This window comes from Sciurus carolinensis, chromosome 4, assembly GCF_902686445.1.
Source record: "Sciurus carolinensis chromosome 4, mSciCar1.2, whole genome shotgun sequence".
NCBI lineage: Eukaryota > Metazoa > Chordata > Mammalia > Rodentia > Sciuridae > Sciurus > Sciurus carolinensis.
Window position 1 is genome coordinate 57,034,753 of NC_062216.1, and position 26,380 is coordinate 57,061,132.

At 38.2% G+C, this 26,380-nt stretch overlaps 1 protein-coding gene across 9 annotated transcripts in view; it reads right to left on the reverse strand.

The window, feature by feature from the left end:
• The window catches only part of Unc5d (unc-5 netrin receptor D), a 531,864-nt gene that overhangs the window by 15,939 nt on the left and 489,545 nt on the right, over positions 1–26,380 (reverse strand). For all 9 annotated transcript variants that reach the window (XM_047551326.1, XM_047551327.1, XM_047551325.1 and 6 more), the window contains 4 exons: positions 23,465–23,633; positions 21,573–21,800; positions 13,860–14,009; positions 6,156–6,320 (listed from right to left, as the gene is read on the reverse strand). In XM_047551326.1, the coding sequence (XP_047407282.1) occupies positions 6,156–6,320; positions 13,860–14,009; positions 21,573–21,800; positions 23,465–23,633 (712 nt within the window). The remainder of the gene's footprint in view (positions 1–6,155; positions 6,321–13,859; positions 14,010–21,572; positions 21,801–23,464; positions 23,634–26,380) is intronic.

Sequence of the window (26,380 nt, forward strand, 5' to 3'; positions counted from 1 at the left end):
GGGACCAGTTAGGATGGTCTAAACCTCAAGAAGTTGTCCTGTGCATTAGGAGCCAGTCTGTTCTGTCCTCTTAAATCAACTCACACCATTCCTGAACTGCCCTGAAGTCTTGCCCTGGTCTTCCTATGACCTCTAATATTACATGTCTTCCTCCTGTGGGCACTACAATACGGTAGCCCTTCTCAGCTAGTACCCAGGTTCACACAACTAAACCACCACACATGGCCAATCTCCTTAAAGTATCTGTTAAGTGAGGAAACTGGCTGATGCAGAGATTTTATTAATGATTGACTATGCTTTCTGTCTTCCTGTAACCACTGAACAGAGCAACCTTTTGAAGGCTATGGTTGAGAAACAGTGTCTTCTTAACACAGCATTGCCCAAAGGCTAACATCGTGCTTCAAAAAGAGCAGTTTTCTAGGCAAATGCATTTGGGAAGTGCTACACTATGTCCTCCTCTTGAAACTCAAAGTACATCTTATATAGTAAGTGGATTCTACTTACTAATTTTAGTTCTACTTCCTCATCTCTTATAGAATCATGTGCATAAAAAATCTTTCAGTGTTTGCAGTTAGCAAGATGTGATAGGAAAAGCATGGTCTTACAAATCAGAAAGATCTTACTTAGGAGTAAGACTCTGCATTCCTAGATTGTAACTTGAATGCTATATGGCCTCTCCTAGCCTCATTTACCTAACCAGCCTTTTTGCAATTTGAATAGACTTGACAGAGATCACGAAACTTGGTAAAAATACCCAGGTAGTTTGTGGCATAGCTTAAACTGGGATTCTGATATGCTACTAACTACACCAGTATTCCTTTCATGGCTTCAAGACAAGTGTGGAATATGTAGAGCAGGGTGGTTAAGAAAAGCACTATGAGTAATGCTATCATTTTGTTTCAGAAATTTGTAGTGGGAAAGGCTTCATGGAGAAAGCATTTGAGTTGACTTTGAAAGACTGGTATGCATTGGTCGAGTAGAAATTGGGTGGAGAGATACTTATTCCAGGCAGAGTGGACAATTCTGTTCTGATATATTGGATGGTTATAAAATAAACCAACTCAGCTTCTCATTGCATAAAATAGGTTACAAGATACTTCATTTTTTATCATGGTTTGTAAAATTTCTTTTAGCCTCTAAAAATGCAAATCAAGTTGGAACAGCTTCCTTACATATTTTCTGACTTAAAGAGTATGATAGGGCTGAGTCGGAGGGATGGGGGGAAGATTCTATGCAAGTTTCCATTGGTGGTTGTCATCTGGAAATGGCACCAAAGTATGCTAACCTGTGCTTGAACCTGAAAACACAAAGGTTCAGGCCAAAAGATGGCAAGACATAAAACAGGCTTCTGGAAGCCCTAGCTGCACATGTGAGGCCCAGACAAGGCTTTGTCTTTACTGTTGGCACCATGATGCATACACACTGCCTTGTTGGCACCGTGGTGCATACTGCCTTCAAAAAGGGCTGGAGGAAGTGGTCTTCTTTGAAGGTAAATAAAATACCATATGGGACTGAATCTAAAAATGAGCATTTCTTCTATTTACTCCATTTTAATAAGTGGGTCCAATTTCTCTCCTACATTTTCCATATTTAAGTATTTTCTACACATAAGGATGACACTTTATGTAACTTTTACGATGCATTCTAAAAGACATCTGGGCCAAGCAATAAGAATCCTGTAGATACATCACATTTTCTGATTGTTTAAATTAAATATGCAGAGGAACAGTAGATTTCCATGCTCTGCACATCTGAGATAAGCGGCTGCTACCTGGTTCGCTTAGGGAGTTGTAAATCAATGAGAGGTTCCAAGTATACTACTTTCTAACAGACAAATTATCCCCCAACTTCTACCACTTTTGGAAGAAAGATAAGAGAATTGCTTGAAGGGAAAATTGTAACATGTGAGATTCCCATTTAAGTCATTTCTACCAACAAAGAAAAAAGTCTTCAATAGTATTATACTAATAAGTAATACTGAAAAAAATTATCTTGGGATTTTTCCCTTCTCCTCAGTAGTAGCAATTGTTTTGTTCCAATCTACAGTTTATAGATGAGTGATATTGTTGCTTTATAGTGAATCAATTGGCAATAATCATTGGGTAATTCATCATGGTTAAATTTAAGGGGAACTAATTACCTATAAAGATTGATATGACACTGGCCATGTTAAAAAGCAAAATATATATATTATTTTGGTTACTAATTTTTAATTTTGAGGGTGACAGGATTGTATTTATTTGGAAACCATTTATATGACCTGTCATGGTTTCACTGTTATATATAGAAATTGTGCCACTAAGACAACCCATTCAAGTAAGAAAGGAATGGAACCTCTGGAGCCTAAAGATACAGAGATTTGGGGGTCTATAAGAAGGGGGATGTATATTAAAAAGGAAAAAATTTTTTCAAAGATATCTATTGAAAGTTTCAAAAGTTTCAGTTCTATATTATTGTTACCAATTTTAATAAAACTTCAATTACTAACTTATAAAAACCACCCTGGGGGCTTGCGGGGAGCAAGAGAAGAATGGAAGAACTTTGGATGGTATAGAGGAAAATGGGGCAGGAGGGGGTAGGGGAAGGAGGGATAGTAGACTGAGAGAGACAATATTACCCTATGTATATGCATGATTACATGAATGGTGTGAATCTACATTGTGTACAACCATAGAAATGAAAAGTTGTACCCCATTTGTGCACAATGAATCAAAATGCAGTCTGTAAAAATAATTTTTTTTAAAAAACCACCCTAAATACAGTTTATTTTGGCTGAATGACCAAGAAATATGTCCCTAAAAACTGATCTATGATTCCCAAACTCACTTATTGATACAGACATATGTCTATATCCTCATCCCAGGTGATCACCATTTTCAACACTTTCTATATCTTCATTTTTGCTTGAATCATTTTTAAAAATTTAGTTGTTATTGGTACATTGTAATTATGCATAATAGTGGGTTCATGATGCCATAGTAATATACTTGAATCATTTACTACAAAGGTCAAATCCTGTGGCTGGGGTTGTAGCTCAGTGGTAGAGCACTTGCCTAGCACATGTGAGGAACTGGGTTCGATTCTCAGCACCATGTAAAAATAAATAATAATAAAAAAAAGGTATTGTGTCCATCTACAACCAAAAAAAAAAAAGTCAAGTCCTTTTAAGGGAAGAATGCAGTATTTTATTCATTAGATCCATTAGATATACGCTTTTTCCCAGGAGTCAGACAGTCCCAGAGTTGAGTGACTTTGAGTGATCAATCAAGACATCCATTTGCAGACAGATCTACATGTAGGCTATCTATATTCTCAAATACTTATAGAACAAACAGTTGTCCTAGATCATTACACAAGTGGTTACCTCCCATCTCTCTTCTTTTGAAGACAGCCCATCTCAGTTTTCATTTTACTCCTTTGATTGACTCAAAAACAAAATGGCTGGTGCAGGGCTGTTTGTCACTAGTGCCTTTGCTGCCAAAACAAAGGCTTATGTTATGAGGAAGGTCCAGAGAGAAGACAGGTAAATCAGAATACCTGAAGTGATGCAGTATGTAGATCAGACTTTGATCCTGAGGGCACATGCTTAGCTTGGTACCCTAGTTTCCCATTTATTATCTCAATGACCTTGGACCAGAAGGTTGATTTCCTTGAGATTTTTTTTTATATCATGTGAAATTGTGATAGTAGTAATAATCTACAGAGTAGTGATGGTTACATGATAAATGTGAAAGCAAATGAAACAGTACCTAAAATATAATATCTTTCAAAAGTTATTAGTTTTCTTCTGACATAAAAAATGTTAACAAATTAGACTTGTCTAAGAAATGCATTACAGACAGCTATTCATGCACTAGGTCAAATTCCTGCAGTAGCACTTGAAGCAATTAATGAAGTTATCCTTGGTAGGATCAAAAGGGCTAATAAAGCTTCTAAAATATAGTAGCCTACAAACTAGAGGACTGTAGCCCAACAATGACTAACTAAATATTATTCTGCCACTTGCCTCCCATTATCAAGAGATACTGTGATGTTATCTTTTTCAAGGCATTTCAAAGTTGAATATGAATTTGAAAAGCATTAGAAAGGGAATTGGAGAGTAAAGGATAGGATTGTGTTTATGAGAAAATTTTCATCCCATGCACTGCAAGAATTTACATAAGCAAGGAGCAACAGTATTAGAATGTACCCATCTTATCATATTGCTTTCATATAAATACCTCATAATAGCAGATGCTGATCCCCAATAACTGGGTGCCTTAAAAAACAAAATCCTTTAAACCTGGAATTCTTCTGTTGATCTGTTAACAGACATTTAAGGCAATTTGGATCAGAGGCATCTTCATGTTCTACCTTTTCATGACTGTTTCTGAATAGCAGGTCTTTTTAGATTTCCCTTTTTTGTTTTTATTTTTAAAAATTCCTATAATTTTTATTTTACTTAGAAATGTATTGTGTCAAATATGCCAGGACTGTTCAAGAAGGAGGCTCTAAAAATACCTTACCCCAGGTTTCTGAATCTACCTGCCAGCATTCAAACTCCTTTAGCACAAAATGCTAATTGGTAATAATAAATGCAAACACTGCACAAACATGTCAGTTAAGACAGCTATCAGTTCTAAGGCACAAGTCTTTGGAAAGCCATTCACTCCTCAGAAAAACTATTTGGGGAATTAGCACTATGCATTTTGCATAAACAATGAACTTAAATGAGAATGGAGAGAAATGATAATGCTGTAGGGCTACAATTTTTTAACAAGAAAATCTTGAAATGAGTTGTTTATATATGAGTGTTTTAAGCCTTCTATCAGGGCTAAGTTAATTAATAAATATTAATTATATATTGGTAAATATATATATGTACATTTATAGTCAGTCTATAAGTGAACAATGAAATATATGTTTTCTTACACTAGCCAGGAATTACCTTAAAACTGATAAACAAAAGAATTACACCTCTTTATTTTCTCCCTCCATTCTTAAATAACCATTCAGAAAGGATTGTTCCTATCTACTGTGTAAAAGCTCAAGTCCAAAGCTGGGGAATCATTTAGTAATTACGATCAAATCAGAAGATGTAGAGATCAGAAACCTTCTGCAAACATTCCCAAAGAATTCTCATTTGACTCACATTTTAACTCTACACTTCAATAACAAAATTACCCAGATAGTGTCCTCTAGCTCCTTGTATTCTCATTTCCTTACCTTGTAGAATGAGACTAATGCCTGCTTGGTCCATCTTATACTGCTGTCTCTCCTCTTACGTATCCATAGGGATAAGATTTCAGGACTCCCACAGACATCAAACTCTGAGGGTGCTCAAGTCCTTTCTCAAATCATGTAGTATTTGCATATATCCCCTTCATATATTCTTCTGTACGCTTTACATCATCTCTAGATTACTTACAATACCTAATACAATGTAAATGCTATCTCAATAGCTGTTACACTGTATTGCTTAGGGAATATTGACAGGGAAAAAAAGTCTACCTCTTCAGTACAGATGCAATATTTTCTTCAAAATATTCAGTCTGTGGTTAGTTGAATCTGTGAATGTAGACCTCATGGATAAGGGGGGCATAGGGAACTGTATTATGCTACTGATGAATGTAGGTTTAATGGAAATGTGGACATAGAGAACCCTGAGCCTCGAGGACATGAGATACTGTTAAAGAAAACAAGGATCCCAGGCCCCAAAGATGAAATACATAGAAGGCAAATGACATCTGGAAAATAAGCAAGAGTCAGTTGAAAAATAACCCAGTGGTGACTGTGTCCTTCCTTATCATGTGTGTCTCAACTGGACCATCTGCATTCAGCCTGTAATGTATCTCAGCTGGTATCCTGAGCCTACTATGACCTATGAGACTGCCTGTGGTTATGTGCATAAAAAGCCCTGTTCCAGCTCCTTCTGCAAAGGTCCATCCACAGGACCCATGCTCTCTGATGGGTTGAACTTCCCTGCTCAGTGGGAAGTTCTGCACAATCCTCAGCTTGAGAAAGTTTATTTTCTCTTATTGCTAATGAGATTGTAAAAGAGTTTGTACCTTTTTGAAGTTCTTTCAGAATCTGAATAGCATGGCTGTGATAAGTACAGTGTTATTCTTACTGTGCCTTAGAAAGGGAGGCAAAAGACCTGTGGCTCAAGGACTCACCTCTAGGATGGATGTCTGCACTTGGAGTATCTGTTCATGGCCTTTGAGCTGCCGGATGCAGATTTTGCAGGACAGCTGGGTGGTGGTGGGCGTGTAGCGCTCCAGGGAGAAGGCACAGTGCAGGGGCTGTCTGTTACTGCACCACACGCGGGAGAATGGGACTTCCTGTAGGGGAGATGGAGGAGAGAAAAGGGGTATGGTGTGTGGAGCCTGGCTAAGATGCACAGCAAACAGGAGAGACTTAATAGCAATAATTATGATGATGATGACGATGATCACAGCGGAGATAATTGCCTAAGTGACTTCGGTAGAATTGTTGTAGAAATAATGTTCCAGCATATGCCAAGCAGCACAAAAGTAATTAATGTCAATTCCAACTGATAACATTTGAATTCCAAAACTACACTGCAAGAGCTCAGATTTCACTTGGTGACACAGGCAATTAGAAAGAACACCATCCAAAAGTAATCATCCTTTTTTTCCATGAATTTTTTTTTTTCCCTTAGAAGACTCCTTTAGTCCATCCTTCTACCTAAGTCTAGTGTAGGATGCTGTTGTCTAATTTAAGTGAAAATTATACTGAGGAACTGACTGAACAGAACTTATCCTCCATACCAGAAATTCATGAAGAATGCACAAAATTGCCAATATATTCAGCATAAAAATGATTACCTACTACAAAATCGTACACACATAAACACATTCCAGAGAGACACAAACACACTGGGCCATACCAGAGTGATCTAGTTTGCCAGCAACTTGTTTGTTAATTTATCTATTCCACAATTATGTAAAACTTGTCTGCTAGTGGGCAGATACTGTAGTAGTTAAGCAATAAGAAATAACAACAAATTAGGTTTGGTCCCCACTCTCAAGGGACTTGTAGACATTTGTGAGGTAACAGTATTTTACTAAAGCAGGAGGGAGATTATTTCTTTTTCCTAATAGTAGCCAGTGCACACCACCACATGCTAAGGCATATGACTTTATAATATGTCCACCATGTTTTTTCCTGTACTGAAAACTCCTTCCTGCACCAAATGTGATGGGGGACCATGTATGCCCAGCCTCTAGTGATTAGATATGCCTATGGCAATGACCATGTATGCTCAGTTTCTGGTAATCTTAATTCTCACTTTTTTTCTATTTGTCATCTCATTAATTTGTTCCTAAAAATATTTTCTGCACTATGAAAAATGAAAGGTGGCAAAAGATGTATCAAGTCTAAAGTGTGACTGGTGATGAAGTCAGTATGTGTTATAAGACCAAAGGCCATGATTAAAATTCAGTCTATTCACTTGGAGGAACCATGAGTTACCTAGTTATTTCTGAGTTCTAATATGTACACTTGTTTATATAAACTTGCTTTTTAATTTTCTCCACAAAATGACTCACAAGTCCTGATTTTGGATATATGCTGAGGGAACCAGCAAGGAGAGATGGATTTTTGATTACTGTATTTAATGAAATAATATTTGATAATAAGAGTCAGTTGCAGGAAGCAGAAAATAACAAATTCTAACCTTCACTGTTGCTACACATCTCAGCAATGAATATAAGAATTTTGTGTGTTTTGTTTCGTTTGTTCTTAACCCTTAACCAAAGGGGAGGCAGTGGACTTTTGTCTTAAGAAGTAAAGTCAAGAACCCAGAGGACTACAGGTGTGATATTTTATTTTTGGTATGAGGTATTGGGCCCACGGGCATTTATCTACTGAGCCACATTCCCAGCCCTTTTGTCATATTTTAAATTTTGAGACAGGGTCTCACTAAGTTGCTTAGGACCTCACTAAATTGTTGAGACTGGCTTTGAACTTGCTATTATCTGGCCTCAGGCCACCAGGATTACAGGCATGTGCACCACACCTGGCAGGTGTGACCTTTTATAGCATTTCCTTGACTTTATTCCTGTGTGAGACATGGGCTGGAGCTATGCAACCCTATCCTTACCATTTTTCAATTCCATACCTGGCTGGGGCTGGAAGTCTAAAAAACTACATTTTATAGATCATTTTGCTCTAAGGAACTTCACATTTCCATTCTGCTAAGGAGAGGCTCTCATGCTGGATGTAGAAGGGAAAGGGGGCATGGAAGCCACCCCTGCTCCCCTGACCTCAGCAGGCAGGGCCAAAGGCATCAGCAGGAGGCACGCTGAGGCATGCAGGGGCATTTGGACTTTCCCTCCAGAATCATCTGTTCCAGTGCTGTTGTTGTTTCCTCAAATTCCCCAACTTGTTGGCTTCCTAATATCAATAGTGGCTTTCTCTATCCTCAACTCCTTGGTCTCTTCAATGGTTTTTTTGGCACATAAATCCCTTCATTAAATGTCTTCTTATTTGAAATACCTTGACTGTTTTCTGATTTCTTGACCAAAACAATTTTCTAAGGAAGCTCCAGTTGATCTGAAGTTCTCTCAGAAGTGGGCAGCACTTCTGGGAAAATGCCACTGTGGGTTCCTTTGGGGAAACGCTGGGGAGCCACTGAGCTAATGGTCACTGAGGACGCTTTCAGCTGCAGCAAGATGGCACAGGTCCATTTGATGGCACCTCTTTCCCATATTCTTTCAATACAGAAAATGTTACTTATGAACTCTTCTGTTTCCCTCCTGGCAGCAGACAGGGTGACAGAGGGCACTTTTGATCAGTAAGTCTTCCTGGTAACCCTTAGAGAAAGTCATTTTCTCTAAAACACTCAAAAATGACTTTTCACCTGTACCACAATATATAAGTACAAGTTATACCAAGTTATCGCCTCGTCATCTAACTTGTCTCTTTCCCTGCTTCTCCTCCTGAGTCTCTTTCCACTTTGTAACCCATGGCTAACCACAGCCAACTCCTGCTTCACATCTCAGCCTCCTACGCTTTTCACTCCACAGAAATGCCATCTGCTCACACACACCCAATTGCCATGCCCCTGAGGAGGGCTCTAATAATTACATCTCTGATATTTATCTCATTATCATCAATTCCTGGAATTAAAGTGTAAGCACTCAGGATAATATTATTTGGCCTTTACTTCTCTGGCAACTTTACCTTTTGAAAGTTAATCATCACCATCTCTCTCCCACTGCCATGCTCTGGTTTTTCCTTTCTCCATTATAACAAACTGCAGTAACCTACTCACCATTCTCCAGAAAGCACTTGATTGGCATTCTGCAGGGGACAGCACTGTGGACGCTCTCTTACCTCTAATCATGGGTGGGAGACAATGATAGGACCAAATCACCTAGGAACTCAGCTTTCATGACATGATTTCTTTATCTGGGGTGAGGGATTTCAATGACCTCCTGACGCCTGCAAAGTTAACCCTCACCTCCTGCCTGACTTCCTTGAGCCTTCTCATCTTTTGTCCTGTGTTTCATCTCTCCATTCTCATTGTTATTAGCTCTCAAATGAACTCTTTCCCCCAAACCAATAAAATCTTTTAGTTTTTTTGGTACTGGGGATTGAACCCAGGGGTGCTTAACCACAGAGCCATATCTCCAGACCTTTTTATATTTTATTTAGAGAAAGGGTCTCCCTAAGTTGTTTAGGGCCTTGCTAAGTTGCCGAGGCTGGCTTTGAACTAGTGATCTTCTTGCCTCAGCCTCAAAGCCACTGCAGTTAAAGGTATGCACCACAGTGCCCAGCACCAATAAATTCTTGCAGAGTTACTCTGCACCATCTCCTTCAATGAAAGTAATGATAACACAGGGCTCTGAGGTGAATAGGTGCTCTTAAATAACAGGGACATTTTTGTTTTCTGAAATTGGAAATTTAAGTAATTACCGTATAATGTAAGCTCTTGGACTTCAGGGCTAGAGAGAGATACACTCAAGTTCCAGCCCTTAAGCAAAGATGAATTTTCTGCAGTGGATTTGAATCCTTGGTAATGCTTACTTTAAAAAAAAAAAAAAAAAAAAAAAAAAGGTACTGACCACCTATTTAAAGTGTCTTCTCTGGTATTATTGGCTAAATTTCCTGTATTTTCTCCTGAAAACATTGGAAAAAAGGTAAGAGTATAATGCCCACTGGGGAAATAATCTTTTCCTGCAGAAAGATAGGAGAATCTAGATGCGCGCACACACACACACATACACACACACACACACACACACACACACACACACACTCTTTTTTCTTTCTATGCACCTGTATACAATCAAAACATTTTTAAAATCTGATTTTAAGACGGTATTGAAGTAATATTTTTTACTGTTGACTTGAGCAGCAGCTGTCAATAGTGCTCAACAAAAAATTTTAAAATAACATTTAGAAGCACTGTATTCGTGTGTTTTCAGGGTGATCATCTTATCTTTCATTTATTTATTTCTTTTAAAAAGCACCCAAGAAACAAAAACAAAGTTGCCAACATATTCACTGAGCTGAGAAGAATTATATGCAAAGTAATATGGAGGACAAAGTATAGCAAAGTTATGGTGTTTAAATAATCCTGGAAATGTTTTCATTTTGATTCCTATTATAATTAGGTTTCCAGCAGATGGAGAGAATGTAAATCATATCCTAGCAGGAGACAGACACTGAGTTTTCCAAGATTCATTGCATGCTGAAAAGATAGCTGCTTTTTATCCTAGGATGTGATAAGCGGACTTGATGTTTTGTTGGACTTAAAAAAAATAATTAAATAAATAATTGATCTCAAACTGTTTATTACAGCTTCCCCAGTACACAGTCAGTGAGGAATAAAGAAAACCATGATTGGGTTGCTCTAAGGTCCCTATAAAGTATTGAGAGTGCAGCTGTTTACCTCCTACCAGAGGGTTACTAATTCTGTGGGGGCGAGGAAAGGGGTAGGTGGGCAGTAACATATCCCTAATTGTGCCAGAGTCTCCAAGTCTGAGGCAAAAATGGGGAATAATGGATTATTCGGGGGACTAGGACTGCAGACCTGTTTTACTCTGATTGGAGGGCAGTGGATGCTACTGCCTGGGTCTCTAAAGAACTCATGGAACCTTTCTTTCCCTTCACCCATAATACCTGGCTTCATAAGCAAGAGGTTGTGGCAAAAAATTCCATAATTTGTATCCTCCAGAACCTCAGCCAAGATTTTCATTTATATGACCTTTTGACAGAAAGGCCCTTGTAACATAGCTCAGGACACAGCCTGAACCTACATTATTCTAAGAATCATTTGTCAGCCAGTTTGCGAGTCTCTAACAAGCAAACCTGCTCTGCTTTGGATACCTTCCAGGTCTGTGCTTTCCCAGAAGAAAACAGGAAGGTATCTTGGAAGAGTGGGGTTTGGGTATCAATTGCTATATGTCAATTCCTAGATTCCTGATTCAAAGGTAGAGAAAGGGAAAGAAGACCACAAAGGTACCAGAGGTTTTCCATTCAATCAGTTGGATGAATGGCATATTTATTGGTTGAGGGATAGACCTATATATAATGTCAGAAAATGTGCCATTTTCTGTCTTCATTGTCTCTCTCTGTGGGATAACAAGAAGAAGGCCCTGATAGTTCCCAACCACTATGCCCTAATGAAAATACATTCTGTTACCCATGCTGGTGTTGTCAGCATGCATGATGTTCTACAAGAGGCTCAAGCAGGCTGAACACAAGCCCTGCTCCCAAAGTGCTGACATCTATGCCCGGGGCAAACACAGGTTGGTGGCCACTAAGCCAAATGAAATACACGTGCATGTAAGCTGTAGGATTTCAGTGATGATCTGCAAGGAAATTGGTGGGTTGGGTGGTAATAAAAAAGGAGGAACAAGCAGAAAGCCATTTTGGGTAAGAAAAATGAAAGACAAACAAAACCTCAGGGGCAAGTCTCCTGATGCAGAGAAAATTAAATTGTTTCTCAACTTTCCAAGACTCTTTCAAATTATGCTCCATTACAAAAGGCAAATATTTATATATATTCACAGCCTCCATGCAAGCAACCCATCCCAGTGATATAGCTTTTTGGGCTTCCTTGAGAACCAATGCCCTCTGGCTTTGGCTGTCCTTGGTTGTATCCTCTAAGGTCAGCAGCCACCTCACTCCCTAAGCCTCTTCCACCTGGGGCTCTCTTTTGGTGTCCCTGGTGTTGGAATTATTGTTTAAGAGCTGCTGCAAGGTAATGGTTCTTTCATCCGATTTTTTATCTTCAAGCATTAAACTTAATAGTTACTTTGGACTGAGTCACTCGTATTAGATCCAGTGAAATGAGGCCCTTATAACCTATAAAGATTAATATGGAGGAATCTGCATGACTATCAGGACTTGTTTTAACAATACTCTGAAGTTCAATTTAGACTAGAAACCTTGAACACTGCTTACTGGAAATCAAAGACACCTCAGTCTGACATGTCATAAAGAAGACAATTATGCATAGGAAACCTGTCTATGTAGGAAATCTGCTGAATGTGCCAACCCCCTGTAGCCCCCCCAAAATTGTTCAGAGCCATGAGATATGTTGATGTTGCTTTGGATGCAATAAAACTGAACAGGGAGGGTCCAGTTCCCAAGGTAATGGGAAGCTCGAAAAGTTACTAGAAAAATACAGCTTTGTCCTATTTGAAATTTCAAAATTTCAGAAGTTGGAAGGGGTGGAGGGTGGTTCAAACTTTTTCTAACCAGCAATTAGGTTCAGTTCTGCTTTTCTCTTTGTGAATTGGTTTAACCCATTCTCCCAAGCTGTACACCTGCATTTTTTTTTTTTTTAGTGGTTCTGGGAATTGAACCCATGACTTTGTGCGTGCAAGGCAAACACTCTACCAACAGCTATATCCCCAGCCCACCTGTATCATTTTTGAACAATGAATGTTGAAAGGTGGAAAGGTTCGAATGAAACCCCACAAAGGTCTACATGTCATGCTGATGGGCTTGAAAATGTCCTGTAATTCCAAAGCAATGTGAAGCCACCAGATGCTTTTCCAGGTCCTGGAAAGTCCTATCATTTGAAGCACAGATGACTCTGGTTTAAACTGTGATGAACTAGCCAACTGCTTCCAATGATAATACTTATCCCTGGGAATTTTCTTAGATTACTGTGGCAGGATGACAAGTTGTTAAGAGATCTTTTCATGCAAAGTCTGTATTCAACATTCCTACAAATGATCTAAGGAGACTGAGGCATTCCATGATGCTAAAAGAAAAAAAAAGACTCTTTTTTTAAGAGACATGGACACTAATATATAAATATCTTCATATATTTATAAAAGAACTCTACAGAGGAATTATACTGCCTTTGTTTTTCAACTTTGGATTTCTTGTTATCTTGACCAATTCATTGAGCAGCAAGCACTTCCCGTGTTTAGATAGCGTCTCTTGTTTTCGATAGCCACAGCTCTGTTACTCAAAATGATCACCCTGGAAAAGTCTGCCACTGACATTTACTTTACTCATTGCTAAATATGATTAAAACAAGGTCTCATAACGATTGATTTTCATAAAAAAAAGCCAACCCACAAACCTTGCTTTTAAGTTGTTAAATTGCCACCTCTAACCTAATACTGAGCACAATTCAAACAGGAGAGGAGAAATGTCACATTACCTGACAAGCATGCACCTCTTTTCCCACCTGTTAGAAACCTGTGAATTTACGACAGTGTGTTTCATTCCCTGTGTGTAGCGCAAACTGCTACATCTCTGTGACAGTCGTGAGATGAAATCCATACTTTAAAGGAGGAAGAATGGCAACCAGGACCCTCACCGGGGTTTGTGACACCCTTGCTGGTTACAGCAAAGCTGTTTCTGTGAGCAGCCCATTTGGCCAGTACCTGGCATGCGGTGAATGGTTTAATTCTCCAGAGGAATGGAGGAATGTCAAGGACAGAGATCTGAAGACTGAAGGTATTCCCTTTGAAGTGCAGCAATTTTGGTTCTTCCAGTAGTTGTCCACCTTGATGCCTTTCATCTGAAACCACTTCCTACAGGCAAGGAAAAAGGAAAGAGAAACAATAATGAAGCATCTGACTTCTTATGCATTTTCTTCTATGGGTGTGGTTGCTCACTATCATGTGTCCCTCAGGGTTGAACTAACAGTATCATCAACACTTCTTTTACATCCCAGTCAAGTTCAAGGTGAAGGACTAAAAGCTGTGGAGCGATAAGGATTTGGTCAGCAAGAGACAATTGTTCTTTGTCACCTGTGTTGCACAGGCTTTTAAACACACAGTGCCTTTGGTTAAAACTGAAAGACCACCCCTGGCCCCAAGCAAATTGGAATCCTGTTGTGTCTCCAGAACTGTATGAATTTCATTCTGATATGACCATAATCAAGATGTATTTGCACTTATGCTGCTATATTATTATATGTCTCAATAAACATAGAGACAGCCTGCTCTGCCCTGGTTCAATTATTCTCCACTCACACAGGCATTATCTGGAATTTATTTATTTCTGGCTCAAAATAAATGTTCCAGAGTGCACGTTTATTTGTAGTAACATTCATAGAAATTATTATACCAAAAGGCCAGGAAAAAATAAGTTATTTATCAAGTTACTGTTAATTCAGAAAAAAGAAATCAAATGCTTTCACTGAGAAATCTTTATAATTATATCTAATATGAACACAACCCACATATATTCTATTGAGCAAACATTTAATTGGCTCTAAATTTGTGTTGGTTAGAATTGTATTGGAGAGGTGACAGGACAAATGAAATCATAGGACAAATATGTATTCTGGAAAATATTAAACCACCATGGAGGTAACACTTTCAATGCGCCTGGAGATAAGAGATTTCCCTAAATCCATTTTAAAGATGACCATTAATTGACTTACAATTTCCTTGCAGAGCTAGGAGAAATATAAAAATGGAAATCCTTTATGCCCTATAATCTTCCCAGATTCTACAAAAGGTTGTAAAAAGTAAGGCAAGTAAGTTTATATATACAATAAAACTTGCATTTCAATTATTAATGGATAAAAACAGATTTACAGGGTATCTGTCTCTTATCTATATACATTATGGCATTAGTTAAAAACATTTTCAATTTTTATTTTTCACAGATACACAAATAGTTAATAGGTTGCTAGTGTATTTTTTCAGGATGAAATGATTGAGTTCCAATGTCAGTTTTCTCTAGCTCCTTGGTCTTGCTAGAGGAAAGATCGTATCTTCGGACCCTGAGGCCAGCACCGAACTCTTTCTGATGATGAAACTGTTCTCTATCTGCACCGTCTAATATGGAAACCACCAGTCACTGCGGCTGTTTAAAACACTTGAAATGTGGCTAGGGTGGCTATGGAACTAAATTTCTAATTTTAATTAGTTTAAATGTAGACATGTAGTTAGCAATTACAATACTGGGCAGGTAATTTGAAACATTGTAGATTCCAGATGTGGGCATGGAAACATGGTAGGCATAGAAACATGGTGGTCAAAGCCTAACAAGGGCTGTAAAGAGTGGAAGGAAAGAGGCAGGGTGAGGCAGAGAAGAAATTGATTCTAAATGTCTACTTAGATGAGATATTAGGTCTTTTACAGATATGGGTCACTGATTCCTTCTTTTGAGATTTAATAAGTGTCTACTAGAGTTATGCTTGGGCTGGGCACGGGCTGTACAAAAAGAAAATGATCTCTACCACCAAGGAGTTCACAGTCTGGTGAGGCTGGAACAGTAGGTCTATGATTATAACACAGTATCTAAGCAGGAAGACACATGTACACCCTGAAGGTTAAGGCAGACAGAGGGTACCTCACCTATATGGGAGGAGAAGACAAGAAGGGGGAAGAGGTGGTGACAATAACATAGCAAGTGATATCAGAGTAGGAATAGGAATTGGCTGCTTGGAATGGAGGGAGCAGGTCCTGTAGATAGTGAGCAGAGTGTGTGTGTATATAAAGACTCCATAGGCAGACTGAACTGGGAGAGAAGGTTGGGGTGACAAAGTGTGTACCTGGAGATGTTGAAAATATAGGGCAGGGGTCAAATCATGAATTTTTGCTTGTCATCTTTAGGACTTTGTGTTCTATTTTAGAGTCATGTTGTTGGAATTTCAAGGTGCATCAGAATCTCTTGGTAGCTACATATACTCAAAAGATTAATCTTATAGGTGAGAGGAGGATGCATATGATTCTCACCACATCACATTTCTGTATGGTCTTGGGCAAATTACTTTTCTTTAAGCTTCCTTTGCTTACCTGGGTTTATTCCTTGCCAAGCAAAATAATTAGCATAATAATATATTAACCTTTTTTTTTGATATTCTGGTGCAAGGTTAGAAACAGATACAAATATGCAGCATGCTTTTTAAAACCATATTAAAGCCACAGTATGAGAACAGGGTTGCCCCTTCTGAAGTGCATTTGAACCAGGCTCTCTGAGGAGTACCCCTTTTCTTTCCTTCTAACTCACCTAAATGAAATCATCAGGAGATGTGCTTCAAGATCATGTATTACTTAGTGTAGTGCTAGACTATTTTAATATTTAGAAATTACATAGAATCATCATATTAGAAAGGAACTTAAGGAAGATTTAGATCGCTAAGTACTTATTTATACATGAAAACATGGAGGCCTCCCCAGGAAAGCTACTTTCCTAAAGTAACATGGTTAATAACAGAGCAAGGACTATAACTGGGTGACTTGGTCATAGTCTAGTCTTTTCTACAAGATTTCCTTGCTTTTGCTTCTACTATGCCTGCTATTATCTTAAAGAGTGATGGAAAGGTCAGATTACTACAAACTCTATCCCACAAATAATTTTTCATTGGTGTAAGATGACATAAGTCAGTCTATATTTGCCCTAGAGTTATGTATACTGTCTAAATAGTCCTTGAAATGCAGAATGAATAATATTAGGAATTTGAAAAATAAATATCTACTTAATATCACAGAGCAAAAGGGGACATTCTAAAAAGTTCTGCTTTATGGTCCCCAATTTAAATATAACCATATTTTTTTGTTATTTTAGCTTACAGTAGTTTAATTTGCACATATTGAACCAACTATATATAATTAACAGCATTTTGTAATCTTGCATAAAATATTAAGCAATTACAATAATTCTGTAACAAAATAATTGTTAAAATAAAAAAGCACAATAATGAAGTACTCACTATTTATATATTTGTAATTGGCTTCAGAGTTAAAGCAATAAACTTCTTAGCATAAACTTAAGAGAACAGATTGTGTTGGGCTCAGTGGCACATGCCTGTAATCCCAGTGACTCAGCTGAGATAGGAAGATTGCAAATTCCAGCAACTTAGTGAGACCCTCAGCAATTTAACAAGATCCTATCTCAAAATAAAGAATAAAAAGGGCTGGGCTATGTAACTTAGTGGTAAAGAGCCTCTGGGTTCAATCTCCAGTTTCAATAAATAACAAAACAAAATAAAACAAAACAAAAATGGATTGCACTTAACCTGTCTTTAGCTTATGGCATACTCCTACTGGGAGGCTGGGCCTGGGCATCTAAGTGGTTCCCCAATGATTCCAATGCCTGGCTTGGGAATCAGTGATATAAACAACTCTACCGAGTTAGCTCTGAATCACTCACATGGATGTATCTATCACCCAAGACTGAGGCCTGACAGTCACTTGATTTTCCCTATCTGCCTTCTATGTACCAGGAGACCTCCTATTAAATCTCTGGATCTATTGTTAAATTGATATTGGAGTTAAAGAGACTAGACAATAGAGTCAGGCTAATGTCTTGTATAAAAGGCACCAAAGACTCTAGACGGTGATTCTTCTAGGTCTTTTGTTTCTTCAGTTTGTATTGGGGGTTGCAAGTCATCCAGTTCTTGAAGCTGTGGCCAGGAGAAACCTGTTCTTTGTCCCTCACTGAGTTCTGTGTGTTGATTTAATGAGACAGGCAGCAATATTCAGGTGTGCTTCAGGGATACTAAAACAGGCCGGCTGAATTTACATATTTATGAGACAAAACTGTTTGAACTTAAACATACACACACACACACAAACGCACACACATACACACATAAATTGTGTTGCTATGGTGTTTTCCTTTAAATGCTTTACGTGAACAATATTTCCCAAGGTTGCATTATTGATAAACACAGAACTACATCTGGAGGAAATCCTTTGAAATTAGATTCTAAATCCACATTAATGCCAAGTAAGTAATGAGTACCGAGAGGTACTGAATAGGAGTGCTGGGAGCGATGGAGAGAAAAAAAATGCTGGTTGTTTTTCCTTTTCTCTTTCTAAGATTAGATAGGGCAAATGCTTAATATCTTGCTCTCCCTATGTCAAGGTTTGTTTTGAGTTGTATGTGTGTGTCAGGGTGTAATAAAACATAATAACAAAAAAACAGGTCTTAGAATGCTACTGCTTCAGAAATATATCCCCCATCCGCAACCTCTGGTGAATTTGTCAAAGGAGGCAATGTCAGAGCCACAAACACAACATGCCTGCTCTAACTATCACAGAAGCACAAGCAGGAGGACAAAAGATCCTTGGCCTTCCTCTTCCTCTTCTTACCCTTCTCCTCGGGACTTCAGCAGGTGGCATTTTTACTTTTTAGTAGCATTATCTGAGTTGATTTAATTTTCCACAGAGATGATTTTAGATGTTTGTATCAGAAGAGACTTCCCAAAACTTGAACCAGCATTAATTATGTCTCAGCCAGGTAGAGGAGGTATTTTGTTTTTTCAATTCAAAGACCCTGCTACTATAATTCAAATAGGCTATTCCAGAACAAATGAGCAGCAAACAGAGTATCTCTGCAGGAGGTACAGGGAAAGGACAACGAACTGAAAATAGAGAATGTTTCTATTCAGTCACCCAAATTTTCTAATGAAATATTCCCTGGAGCTGTTGTATTGTCTGGCCCCTAGTCACTTCTGAAAGGACAGAGTTGGGTCTGGGGGTTTTTCTTCTGCAAGGTCTTCTGGTGAAAGGTTAGGAATTTAAGTGTTGTATAAAACATAATGTCCCACTGAGATATAAATGAAATGAAAGATGTACCCATGCCCTTCCTTCTTGGTTAAGAGCAAAGCTCTAGTAGGGCACATATACCACAGATGTCACAATTATGCTTGTGTTTTTTCCTAACTACAGTAAAAGTTTCATTATAGTGATAGTTGAAGCAAATTCCAAGATAGGCAGTTTCTACAGATATTCTTCATGAAAAGCTACATATTAATTTTGATAAATAAGGGTTCTATGGGGTTACAGGAAAAGCGCCAACATCGTATGCCATATTTTCAATTCTTACCACTCAAGCTGGGGGAGATATTAACTGTAAAGTCTTTTGCAGGTTAAAAAGTGAATTGTTGCTGAGGCCTATTGGAAGTGCAACTGTTTTAATAAGTTAATAACAATATAATTTCCCCCGCTAAGAAACACCACATATACCATAAACATATGACACAGATGATTTCAGGTATTAAAGTGTTCATAGTGAATCTATGCTGCAGGCTCTGAACTAATTCACTTAGGTAAAAATCCAGAAGACAAGGTACTTTCAGAAACAAAAAACAGAGACCAAATGAATGGTTGTTTCCTGGACTAAGAAGTTGTCATTTAGTAAAGCCCCAAGTTATGTTTTAATCTATACTTGGGTCAGAAAAATTACTTAACCAAGGTTGGTGGTATCTCAGAACCTCATGACAGCTGTCACCTATAATCAAATGCAACTTTAAAATCAACTTTATCAGACCTAACAGGAGAGAGAAAGAATCACTAGGGATGAACAGATTACAATAAATAGGGTCCAAAGGTATTTCTACCAAAAGCTATTTCTCCAGAGTAGATTTAAAGTTTCACTGATTTAAGCTATAGGTCTAAATAATGGAATGAAGATATTTGGATTCAACCAGAGGGAGAACGACATTTTCCTTAGCGCTGACTAAAAAGAGTAAATTACCAACAGGAATGGCAACGGTGGCTTGGAAAGGTTTGTTCTGGACATTTTTTTTTTTTTCCATGACTTCCTTTGCAGTACTTATTGGGTCTGTGAATAGTTGGGCTGTTGGAGACTCTGCTAGTGTCAACAGGAATGAAAACAGATCATCTGAAAATCACTGAGGATAACCTCTTTAAGCAAATGTCTATCTTGCTGATATACACCTCATCAGTGAGATCTTTGCTCAACAGACAGGCCAAGCAGGTGACAGGAGGATTTCAAGGCAGTTGTGTGAACAGCTCGTCATGGTCACAGCAGTCAGCAGTGGGTTATCTACATAAGTCAGGAGAATGGAAATCTTCCAGGTCCTCCATAGCTTCTCCAGTTTATTCAGCCTTTAAAATCTGGCTGAGTTACTCAATAGCCAACTAGAGTCATTAGTGCACTGTACCCAACTATTTCGTGGAAGTAGCGACCCGAGATGAAACTTCCTTAGATGTTTATTCATTACTTTTGAAGATCTGTTATGTATTTCCTCTTGGGTATTAAAAAAAAAAAAACTCTCTTTGCCAACTGCAGAGAGCAAAGAGTACATATGAAGGGACACAATGACAAGATGTGGTATAATACTTACGCTGAGATGCCACACCTTTGAAATAAGACTAGTTCTTTTGTGAGCAGCCAGAGATGAAGTCTTCCCTTTTTAATGACCTGTGCTGCCTACAAGATGGTCAGGGAAGGTTTGGAAATGCATGCTGGCACTGTCACCTTTAGTGGAGTGTGTTCAGGATTCAAGTCGCTGTATCTTTTCTATTGGTAAACATGAGTTTTCCACCTCAGTGTCTTAAAATCTAGTTACTGAGGAAATGCTCTGCATAACGGACTTAATGATGCAGCACTGGAATAGCAGGGATCTGGAATGAAGTGTGTCAGGAGAGCTATGCTATTTATATATCAGCAAAACTTACACAGGCAATTCTGCATTATCCTTGTTGCTAATAAGAAACTTGTACTCTTCATAAATGACTAATTTAAGATGCATTTTACATGATTAAAAGTACCCAAAATGGAAAGGAACCTTGAACTATCTCTGCCCTAGTAGCCCTGATAATTAATAGACTATGTGTCCAGGATATAATATGACTGCCTGGTGATAGGTATGATTTATCATTGTTGTCCCCTAACCACAACCTTTAGTTGATTCAAGCCATTTTCTCACTGCCCTTTGCTAACAAATAAAACTCTTTCTGTTCCATGTCTCATGCCACTGCTCTTTCTGATATGGTGTCCCTTTGTCTTTTGCTCCTAAATTTCATTCATTCATAAAGGTTTGCAAAAGGTTCTCAAAAGTGTTTCTCCAACACTTCTATCACATTTGCATCTCTGTTTCTGAATTATAACTATACTTCTAATTCATTTTGTAATTTAGCACATGATGTTCTCTACCTGTGTTAATTCAATCCTTTTCTTTCCTGGAGTGCCAACTAAATCATCCTGTCTTACATTCTAAGACACATAGTAACAAGGCCTTTGCATCCAGATGGGTGTGCCAGTCAAATCAGAGATGAAGGTTCATTTCCAAACCCTCAACAACAGAATCCTTTGTTGATACTGATCTTCAGGAAAGCTCATATGTTTATGACATCGACAGATCAATTAGAGAAAAAAATACTGACCTGAAATGCACAAGGGGTATTGTCCACACAATAAACTCTTAAGTTGTAATCCAGGGAGTTACAGGACATGCAGCCAAAGACGGCCACCTTGAGCTGTTTCACGGCACAGTCTGTGATTGGCTCTCCAGTGAGGGCATATGTCCCAAAGCTATCAAGGAGCACATGGCATGCAAAGGGGTCTAAAAGGCAGTAACAGGATGTGGATTCATCCTCCACTGACATCACTTCCTGTTGGGGAAAGATGTGATACATTCTCTCAGTTTGGAAATAAGATAGGATTTAAAATGTTACAAGTTCATAAATAAATTACAAAGAAATATTTTTTCAGAATATTTTTATTGTCTTAATTATCTTGATGTTAAGCATTTCTCTTCTATTAAAATAACTGTTTACATCAAGAACTCAAGAAATGGTTATGTTTAGCATGTCATAATTCTACTTTAATAGGTTATTATAACAAAAATCACTCTGAAAGTCCCATTTCTGGTTAATTGTTCAATGTTGGGTTTAGAAGAATGGTGAACATTAACCTCAATAAGCAAACTTTTTAATTTTTTTTAAAGATCTATTTCTGAAAACCTCTTTAAATATCCTTAAGGCAATGTTTATTTTCTCTCAAACATTTTATCCTCTTTCATTCCTCTGAAATCATTCACGAGGGACCATTAAATAAATGATTTGGATAAGATGTACTAGAATACTTCATCCTCTCTGATAAGAACTTGGGTATGTGTGACTAGTGTAGTAGAGCATAAATACAACACCATCTGGATATAAGAGATTGCGAGGAAGTTCTGAGAGGAAAAACTAAAATGGTAAAAATCCAGGCAAAGCAAAACATAAAGGGAAGAAAGAGATCCAAATATGTCCCCTCTATGAACTGTAGGCCCCAGGAAATTTGCCTGTCGTAGTTCTTGGGCTGAATAAACAGCAGAATGCATTCTGGAACAAAGAAAATAGACTAGTTTCAAGACATAGTTGGGCAGGGTAAATGTAATCCATTGCAACAACTGGGAATTTTCTTCTCCTAAAGAAACATCATTTTCCTTTTACTTCCTTTGCCTGCAGCAGCTCCCAGGAGGCAAGATCCAGGGCTAGCTGGTACAGGTCATTGTGCTCCAACAAGATAATTCACCTGCTTTCATGCAAACTGACTTCAGATGGACATAAAGGAGTCCCTATCAGACAGATAAATCAGAGCTTTCACTTAAAATAGTAATTCAACAGTAATCTTTCTTTGCAGTGACTGTCTCCCTAGTTGTTAGTCTCCTATTTTGTATCCTCATTCTCTTTTCTTGTCTCTCTCTTTGTTCTCTATTTGTACTTTATCCCTTTACATGTACTGACATACACAGGGAAAGAGACACTAATAATAATCCTCAATGCATTCATTAATTCACCAAACACATATTAAGTACCTACTTTGTTCCTGGATACTTAAACCTGATTACTTTAAAATCCCCAGGATGAAAAAGAAAGAAAAAAAAAAAAGAAAGAAAACAAAACCCAGATACAATAGTTTATTTTCTGAGCACAGACTGCCCAGCTTCCTCTTTAACTGCACAGAGTAATGTCAATTTAGACAGGGCCATGACCTGGGAAGAATGAATGGAGGTCAATGAGTAGGTGCATAAGGAGGCAATTACAACTGCATTCTAAAATCAAACAAAATGTTCTGGATTATCTTTTTACCATTCTTGTAGGGGTGGGGGAAAAAGAACAACTAGTCAACACCTAAGGATTCTCTAAAACCCATGCCACAATGCCTCTGCAACAAGAAACTGCTTGAAAATTTTACAACTGACTCATTGTGGTAAGAGATGTTAAGGTGTAATCTATCCCATTCATAGAGCCTCAGTCCCATTTTTACAAAAGGAAGGACAGGGTCTCACCTCCCATTTGCCCTGCTGTGTTCTCTTCTTCAAATGGATGTTCCAGTGCTCCGAACTGACATCTGCACAGTGTGGAATGGTCAGCGCAAAGGGGGTGGTGACTATCATGTCTGGAGGACCACAGGTGACTTCAGGACTCAGGAGCACCTCAGACCCATCTGACTGCAGGCTTCAGGATAAAAGAGATAAAGGATAAAAGAGAGAAGCATGTTAAGGATGAGATTTTTCTTCCTTTATTTTTTCTTCCTTTATTATTTTTTCGTTTTTTGAGATGGTATCTTGCTCAATGACCTAGATTGGCCAAGAACTTGCAAAACTCCTGCCTCAGCCTTCCGAGTAGTTGAGTAGCCACCTTCCTGGCCAGGAGCAGGAATTTCCAATGAGAATTTACAATTCCAAACTGGGGTACTTTACAGGCAGAGTAAATTCCTCTTCAAGACTCCCTTCTGGATAGTACCTCATTTACTAGGGGCTCACCTGGATAATAGGAGCTAGTTTACTATTGGGGCACACAGGCTGAGTTTCGCCTAGGTTTCAAATAAGGTTTTAATCAACCAATTGACAAAATGACCAATGCTTCTTTGGGTATATAGGGTGGGACTCGTAAACTCAATGACTTGGTGAGTCAAACATCAGCTACTGAATCTTTATTCTTGTTGATAACATTATCAATGACAAACTTTATAGACATGAATGATTGGTAATTTTATTACCATCAGATTCCCTTTACTCAACAACACATTCAGCAATGCTTTTTAATGCAAGTAAATGAGAAAACAAATTATTATGTAACCAAACAGAACTAAATATACACAGATTGAGTATGTTTATTATGGTTTTGAGAACATTTATTTTATGCCAATGTACACATACATAGGTTATACAGTGATAGCACAGTAGACAGTAATGAATGTGCATAATCAAATATACAAATATATATTTTCAACTCTTTCCTACTTCAGATTAAAATTTTAAATCATTCCACCCAAACTTGGTGTTCTGATTTTCCAATATTGTGAATTATTTACAATGAAATGCAGTTCTGAAACAGATAAAAGAAAGTGAAATTTAACTAAAGGAATAACAGTACCTCATTGAATGCCTCCCTTTTAATTTTCTAGGATTTTTTTTTCTTCCATTTTTTGCAGAGCTGGGGATGGAACCGAGGGTCTCATGCAGGCCAGGAAACTGCTCTACCACTGAGTTACCCCTAGGACTTGACTTTTTATTTTCAATTGCTGCCTACAAACACTAAATAGAGGTAGTTATGGGACAGCAAGAGTGAAAACTCAGAAGTCTGTTTCATTTTCCCCCAACTGCACGTGCATTCTCAGACAAGCCTTTTGATCTTTTTCTTTTTTGTTTGCAGGATTTTCTCTTGCAAGAAATATAATTATATTGAATATAGTCAATAAAGCAATTTAGGGTTCACCATGAGCAATACTATTGGAGATCTAGGATTGATATTATTATCAAAGCTTTCACCCTCACCACCAGAAAGGGCATTTAAATATGTCATCTCTGATTAAAAGAGCAATCTCTTGGGCAATATAATGATGAAATTTAGTTCTAAAAGATAACACCTGTTCTGAGATATTGTATAAACAAACAGCTTTCTATGAGTGCATCTAACATGTTATTAATTTCTGAATTGCTTTTGTTGACATCTCTTGTTCTCTCTCAAGTTATAATTCGATGCTGCAACAAAGTCAGGGAATATAACTGAGCAAGAACATCTTATATTTGCTGTATCCAAGACAGAACTGAGTATTATTACATGGTCTCCCTCCAGTCCCAAGAACCATTGGAGATGCCATCAAAAAGTTTAACCTTCCATAAAGTTCAAAGATGACATTTTTTCCTCTGTAAGTAAGCCAAAATCATGTTTGCATTTGCCTTTAAGCAGGGAAAGGACTGGAAAGCAGAGGTATTAGCAATAGCCAATCCTCTCTGTAAAGCCTAAAACAATATACTCAAGGTTTGAAAAAATTGTAAAATTCAGAGTGCTCTGTAACTAGCACGAAGTGGCAGCCTGCATATGGACGCTTGCCAGTGGCCATTAGAGAGGGTTAAGCGCGTTCCATGTAATTGCTGCTTGCATTCAGAATGGACAGGAATAGCAGGGATGCTTATGAGTGACCGATGACAAGCTCTCCTAAAAGAACTATTTAATTGCTTTTAGAGAATCATCCCCCTTGTTGAGCATATTGTTCAAACATATGGGAATTTGGGGAATTATTTAATGCCAAATGAACTGAAATCAGCTAATTAGATGAACCCTCACACTTACTGAATAGCAAGACTCCTTTCAGTAAGAGGCAGTATTAGGAGTCGGAGGCACTGGGTGTTGAGTATTGGGAAGAGTGTGGAGTAGGCACTGGACATTTCCATAAGTGCAAAGTAAGTAAATCAGGATTTATATTTAATCCTTCTGTCCTGAAAATAGTGTCTGTGCTGCAGGCCTATCTCTGGTGAAGGAACAAAACTTAATCTCTCCATTTTTTTCCCATGATTAATAATAATTTGCCCTTTTCTGCCACCTTCTATCTGTGGCAATCAGGGAGATTTACAAATATTAATTAAAGCCCTTCACACACCTGTGGAGGCAGGTGTTAGCAGCATAACGTCACAGAGAAATCAATCAAAGGGTTGGTAGGAATAGAGTCCTAAATTTCTGACTCACAGGCTCCCCTCTGTGACCAGATTGTACTTTTCTTCTCTGTTACTATTAGGAGATGTCTGGTCATATTGTTGGCCCCTGTGCTAACCCAAGGAAAGAAGTGGTGAGGGGATTAGACAAAGTGTGGTCACAGATTGAGGTCATTTGAGGACAGAGGGCTGGAGGTGAGAAGTCTTTAACTGGGTGTGGACAAAAATGAAGCTTTGCAAGGAAAGCATACATGGCATTTTAAATTT